Below are 6,527 nucleotides of genomic sequence, written 5' to 3'. Positions count from 1 at the left end.
GCCGCCGACGTCTTCTCTGTCCTGGGCGTGAAGCTCGAGCCCACGGCGCTCGCGGTCGCCATGGCTGTGGAGCTCGAGGTCCGTGGCCATGGTGCGGAGAGGGTGGGTCGTCTATGGCCGGCAAAAAAAGAGAAGAAAATTACGGACACGTGTCGCATAATGAAAGGATGTCTATAAAAATGCGATGTCACCCTGTCTGTACGTAATCTTTTCTCCATGGAAACCACCATTTGACTATAAGCACTTCTTCTTTCTTTTTTTTTTTTTTTTTTTGGGCCAACCATGACAGTTCTAATTATGAGTGTGCAACCGAATCAGGTTTATTCGAAATCTAAATCAGACTATTCGAAAAATAGATCCGAAAATCAATTCCCATTCAAATTGATTCGGTAATCAGTTCTAAACTTTGGGAATCGGTTGGAATCAAGCCGATTCTCTGTTCCAAGTATCTAGAAATCGGGTTTTAGCTATTATTTAAAAAAAAAAACTAGTTTCGCTCATTTTACATTCTCTATTTTTTGTGAATTGTAATTTTTATTGCTCGTACTAAGGATTGTTGCTTTTGGTGGATAGTGAGTTTTATTATTTTTCTTTTACTTTGGATTGTTTCACTCCTACTCATATTATTTTGCCGGAAAGAATAAAAAAGAAAAGGAAAAACAGGTTCTCGGGTAGACCTTATAACCGGACCGAAAAAATAAGATAGGTTCCAAAAGAAGTTCAATGAACAAACATGGTAAGTTTTAAGTTTCAAAAATTTGTGACCAGTTATAATAGAGTCGGTTTCGGGGTCTACGTCTGAAAACTATCCACCCGGTCCATGCTTACCCCTAGTTCTAATGATATAAGTAGACTTTTGCACAATCCGAGGCTATACAAAATGAGCTTTGTGGTCCCACATTTACGTTTACGGCCGTAATAATCGCATCTATTTATAGTAATTTCTATATAAACTTTCATAACACTCGAAACATATTAAAAAAAGAAAAGAAATTACAATCAACGTGTGAGTTTACTCACATTTTCATTGAACAACCAAGACGTCCCAAGCATTTTATCTCCAAAGCCTAGGAGAAATCCTGAGCTATTCTTATCGTTAGATAGATTATTGTGTCGTGATGGGTCATGACTTTTTTAGGTTTTTCATTAACTCCCATATAAAATGTTATCGTAACAATAACTTCAAAAGTCTTAAGATTAATGGGTGGGGATGTACATGTGTGTGTATATATATATTTGTTGGTCATCAAGGGTTGGGAATTCGTTCCCAGCAATCCTTATTTAAATTTCCCAATGTCGGATTTGAAAACTCTTGTCCAAACTCAATGTGATTCCTAAGTTTTATCTTTACAAGGAGTATTATAAATAAAAATTCTGAATGCAGCAAGCCGATTTTGATTAGTGAGTCTTCAGAACACACTGAAAAAGTGGACTAATTGAGATGTATAAATGAATCCACCTAATTGCTAGAACAAAAAAGATGTAAAAAAAAATTCTTTGTCCGTTTACTTTCACTACTTTCTCAATTGAATCAATTTACTTCAAAAGTTTCTAATAAAAGTATTCTTACTTACATAACATATCTAACTAAGTTCCTCCGACCTCAAATCGAGCTATATGTAGCAAATGTGGCTGTCGGATGACCCATATCGTGAATGGATAAAAAAAAAAAATTGCCCTAGCTCCCCATAGTGAAGGACGGGGGAACAAGAAAAATAAAAAGAACCGCAGGGAAGATAGGGTTTTTTCATGACCAAGGAGGTTGCCGACCTGTTGGAAAATAGTTAATCCACGTCAGGTGGCCATGTCGGTTGAAAATTTACGAATTTAATGTGAGAGGAACTTGATTGGACATTTAACATGACTATATACATTAAAAGTAAGAAGATTTCATTAGAAAACAGTACGACGAAGAAAAGAAGAACCTCAAACTAGGGGTAATCTTGACAAAAAAAAAAATTGATTTCCGATCTTATCCGATCCCATCCAAAAATCAAGATTCGGATCGGACCTAACCGATCGGCCTCATCCAATTTCCGTGCGGTTCCATGGAACCAATGGAATTGCTGCTCTCCCTCTCTACTAGAGGTGTCAACAGATAGGATGGGTTAAAGATGGTCCGACCCATATTATTTATTTAACTCGTTCTGACTCGTTTTCATGCAGCATAAATTAACAACTCATATTCGTCCCATATTACTTAAACACTTCTATATTGAACGAAATCATAGAATATTTATTTCTAATAATTTGAAAAAAAAATGAAATTGTCAAAACACTTTCATGCAACACAAATTTAGTGAAATTTCTTTACATTTTCTTTTAAATTTTTATTTATTTATTTATTAAAATGTATTTTTATTTTTATTTTCCTTTTTTCCCCTCTTGCGACCGGCGGCAACCAGTGGTCGGCGGTGGCATTCCACCTCTTGAACAATTTTTACATTTTTTAATTCTATTTTTTTTCTTTCTTTTACTCTTAAAAAATAAAAATAAAAATAAAAATTAATATTCTTGAGACCCGTTGACCCAAACCAAGTCCAATCCACTTAAATTTTTAGATGGTTCGTAAATGGATTTAATTGTATGACCCATTTTTGACCCATTTGATTGGACTATAATTTTTTGGACTCATTTTCACTCAGTCATTTAAGAACTCGCCACCCATATAAAATTTACTTGTACAAAATATGAGTGAAAAATGAGTCACCTACTCTCTATAGAGATAAATATCATTTGCCAAGCACAGTTGGTCATAAATTCATGAACTCCCTGCTTTGCAAGTTTTATTGGCAAAGGTTTTAGGCATGGTATGTTCGATGAATTGCACAAGGGTGAACGTGTAAATTATGCTAGACGTTCTAATTTTTTGCCTCATATCAAGGCTGGCAATACGATGAAAGCTGAGCTTGGAGTTTGACACATAACGATAGAATTTCTACACGTAAATGTTAGCACAGTCAGTTTTGTTCATCTTAGTTAAGCCCAATTAGCAGGTGAAAGTCTCTTGACTTCAGTTGGTACTGTTGGATGGCACGAATATGACGTGCTGAATAATTCAAATAATCAGAATCCGTCTTGCGTGGAAAGAGAGGCGTGCCGTGCGCGTGAGGTATAGGTTTATATGTAGCAACTTAAAAAAACAATATTAGGTCCGATTCCCCCTTGAAACTTGAAACTTGACCAATCCTAACCAATTTTAATTTTGTAGAATCGAGAACCAAACTGGAGCCTTTGGGAATTGGACCAAATAGGCAAGTCCCCGATTCGGTAGGTTCATTATGCTCGGCCTTACTTCAAACCGAGTCATATTTTCGTTTTCAAGATAATTAAATATGCTTTTGGCATAAAACGGTCAAATCGCTTCAAAACTCTTTCAAGCCACCCAGGATCGAGTCTCTTTTGCTACAACATTTATATGCCCTTTTTTTTCACAAATAAGAAAAAAAAACTAGTTAAAAGCTAGTTCTACTTTTACCTCGAAACCGACTTGGGTAGACCAATTCCCAAGTTGAACTAGTGCCTTAAGGCACACATGATAACCATTATATTTCTCTGTTTTTATTCCAAACCTGTTTTTTGGAATATGTTTGGAACAAAAGTTCGTTTGGTAATGCAATTCTATTTTTTGTTCGAGAAATAGATTTGAAAGAGAAACAATAAGCTAAAAATTATAGCTTCTCTGCTCCAGAAACATAAATGAGAAATAACCTACCGAAGCCTTTCCTTTTTTCTCAAGTCCTCATCGCACTCTCTATTGTCCTTCCTTTGTCGGTCGTCGCTCTCAACCTCCACCGGTTTCTCCCACCCACCATTGTTGTTGCCAACCGTCGTGACCACTGCAAACCACTACCGACCTCCTTCGGCCACTGTCGTCCCTTGCCACTACCGCCAACCACAACCACCCTTCGCCGCGACCGCCGCTAGTTACCGACCGCCGATTACCACTTGCCGCCACCCATCGCCTACCACCATCGGCCGTTGCCACCCACCTACAACCTACCATCGCTCGCCATCGCCCATTGCCAACCTCTTCGCTTCACCGCCACCCTCCACCAAGCGCCGCAATGACCACCGTCGTCGAATTTAAAAATAAATAATATTTTTTATTTTTAAATAGTAAACATTATTTTCTAATAATAAATATTATTTTTAATGTAATTTAAGAAGATAAAAATGAACTAGAGATTTTTTGTAAAATATTTTGTGTTAATAATACTCTAAAAGTAAAAATTTTCAACCATTATCAAATGAATTTCTATTATAGGAACATAAATTTTATGTCGTTATCAAACACGTTTTTTTGCACAAAAACTAAAAATAAAAAAAATTTTTTGGCCAGAAATTAATTCTAAAAATAGAATGGTTATCATAGAGCTAAACCGAGGGATTGACCCTCCTTGACCAAAAAAAAAAAAAAAACCGCCTTGACAGGTTCCCAGGTTTTTATGTATGAACCTAACCCGGTTCACGTGGGAAGTGGCCTGGGCCTCTTATGTAAGCCCACTAGTAAAAATCTAGAAGCCCAATAATCAGGCCCATGAGCACAAAAAGGCCTGTACGCATCTCGTGGCTTTTCCTCTTCTAATGGCGGTATTCAGATCCAACTCAGCAAAACCGTTGATTCTATAAATACTCATCATTCCAATACTCGAGATCAAGACCAATCATCTCGTGTGCTTCTCTCTCTCCCCTCCCCCACACATGGCCACCACAATCCTCCGGCGAAACCCTAACCCTCGCTACCTGTCCGATCCCGACCACAGCCACCAGCGTCGGCGAAAGCGAAGCCCCGAATCGATCAAGTCGCGTCCCGCTGCGGTCCCGTCGAAGAACCTCGTGATGGGCCAGGTCAAGATCCTGAAGCGCGGCGAACCCTTGACCGCTTTCGCGGCCCTCCACGGATCTCCTGGCCTCCCCCGCGATAACCACGCGGCTGTGAAGGGGAAGATCAAGAATGGAGACGCCGGCGTCGCGCTGGGGTCTACCGACCGGCTCGGACCCGACCCTGAGATCGTGCAGAGGCAAATCCGGGTTGGGGAGTTGCCCGGCGTCTATGCGGGTCCAGGGATGTGCGTCTCGTCCCCGCCGCCGAGTTCTGTCCCCGTGCCCTGCTTCTTGGGCAAGAACGACTTGGCGACGTGCAGTTTAAGGCGGCTCTTGGGGCTCGACTTGCCGTGAATTGAGGGAAAATTCTCGTGCTTTTGGAGACTTGTGGCAGATGCGGCAGTGCGTGTGAATTCCGCGAATCAGATGGATGTGTTTTGCTGGAGATTTGCTTGTTTGAGAGTCAAAAGGGCTCTCCTTTATCTTTTCAAGAGGAAGGGGCTTTTGATTGCAAGCAAAAAGGAAGTTGTTGAAGATGGAACTTTGGCAGTCTTTATATAGAGGAAATTCGAGATCGTTGATCAGGGAACTTGAACGGTTTCTTCTTGGGGTTAAGTTATGTATACTTTAGATGTGTGTATGTATTGTAGCCTGTGTGGTTTGTAAATATAAGTATTGGTCTGCAGAATTGTGAGCGTAGGCATTAGTCTGCCACTTTGGAAAGAAGTACTGGTTAACTTATGATCCTATGTGGGCGAGAGTTGCTGATCTTCATAGATATGTCTGATACTAAGTGTCTGTTGCTTCTATGTAATACATCAGTTTGCTGGAATAAAGTTTATGATGATGTTTTATAATGTTGCTGTTTGATTGTCTGATGAGCCAGTTTCATATGGATTTCCAAATGGAATTCAATTTTCATTTGTTAGAAATTCCAACTCTTTCTAAAGATCAGCTGAGAAAAGTGTGGTAGGTATCCCAAACTACACCTACAATGTTGATGAAGTGCGATTTGAAGCAGTGGTTCTGGTAGAGAACCTTACGTTGTGCAGCTGCAAATCAGCATCTTTGCGTCCTGGTTGACAGGGGTTCTTTCTAGTTTGATTCTGAGATGTGGTATGTTATAGTATAAGCCATTGGGTAGAAATTTCCAAGTTCTGTAGCAGCCTCAGTTTAGCGGATGTATATGAGTGTGGCTTCCCGAGCCATCTTCCTCCCGGCATATTGAATCCGAGTGACATATTGGGTTCATATCACAGGGAATGGGTTACTTCGGTTGACATGAACCACGCGGATTGATTGAAACCTAACCTGGCTGCAAATGCATTTGATCTTGCATCTAATATGCATAACATCAGGTGAACTGGTAACAAGTTTGAGGCAAGTCTTGATATGATTTGAGGCAAGTCTCTTGTGCTCCTATTAGCTTCTCTTTGCAGTCCTTTCCGGATGCATCTGTCATTTCAAGTTGATCGTGAAAAGTTCGAGGCATTGTATGATCAACTGGTAAAAACATTAACTTTGAGTGCACGCTGCACTGGACAGTTGACACTCAAAGACAACTGTTTGCTTTTCTTATTTTGGCCACCACAGCTATATGCTTTCAAAACGTCACCTTTCATGTTCCCCAAGCGCATTGGTTTTTAATGCATTATGGTTGACGGTGCGTGCTCATCTAGGTTGGGATTGAGATGGCATCT

The 6,527-nt window shown here is 39.9% G+C and overlaps 2 protein-coding genes across 3 annotated transcripts in view; one reads left to right on the top strand and one right to left on the bottom strand.

Annotated features, from left to right (window-relative positions):
* LOC115751000 (protein FAR-RED IMPAIRED RESPONSE 1) overlaps positions 1 to 6,527 on the bottom strand; it is a 146,105-nt gene that overhangs the window by 70,412 nt on the left and 69,166 nt on the right. The gene's annotated exons all lie outside the window — the stretch shown is intronic.
* Positions 4,649 to 5,684, top strand: LOC115751049. Its single transcript, XM_030688740.1, has one exon. It carries the CDS (start codon positions 4,705 to 4,707, stop codon positions 5,179 to 5,181), a length of 477 nt encoding a protein of 158 aa, XP_030544600.1. The 5' UTR covers positions 4,649 to 4,704; the 3' UTR covers positions 5,182 to 5,684.

Source organism: Rhodamnia argentea, chromosome 4 (assembly GCF_020921035.1).
Source record: "Rhodamnia argentea isolate NSW1041297 chromosome 4, ASM2092103v1, whole genome shotgun sequence".
Lineage (NCBI taxonomy): Eukaryota > Viridiplantae > Streptophyta > Magnoliopsida > Myrtales > Myrtaceae > Rhodamnia > Rhodamnia argentea.
Note: the sequence above shows the minus strand (reverse complement) of the source record. Positions and strands in the feature narration are given on the sequence as shown.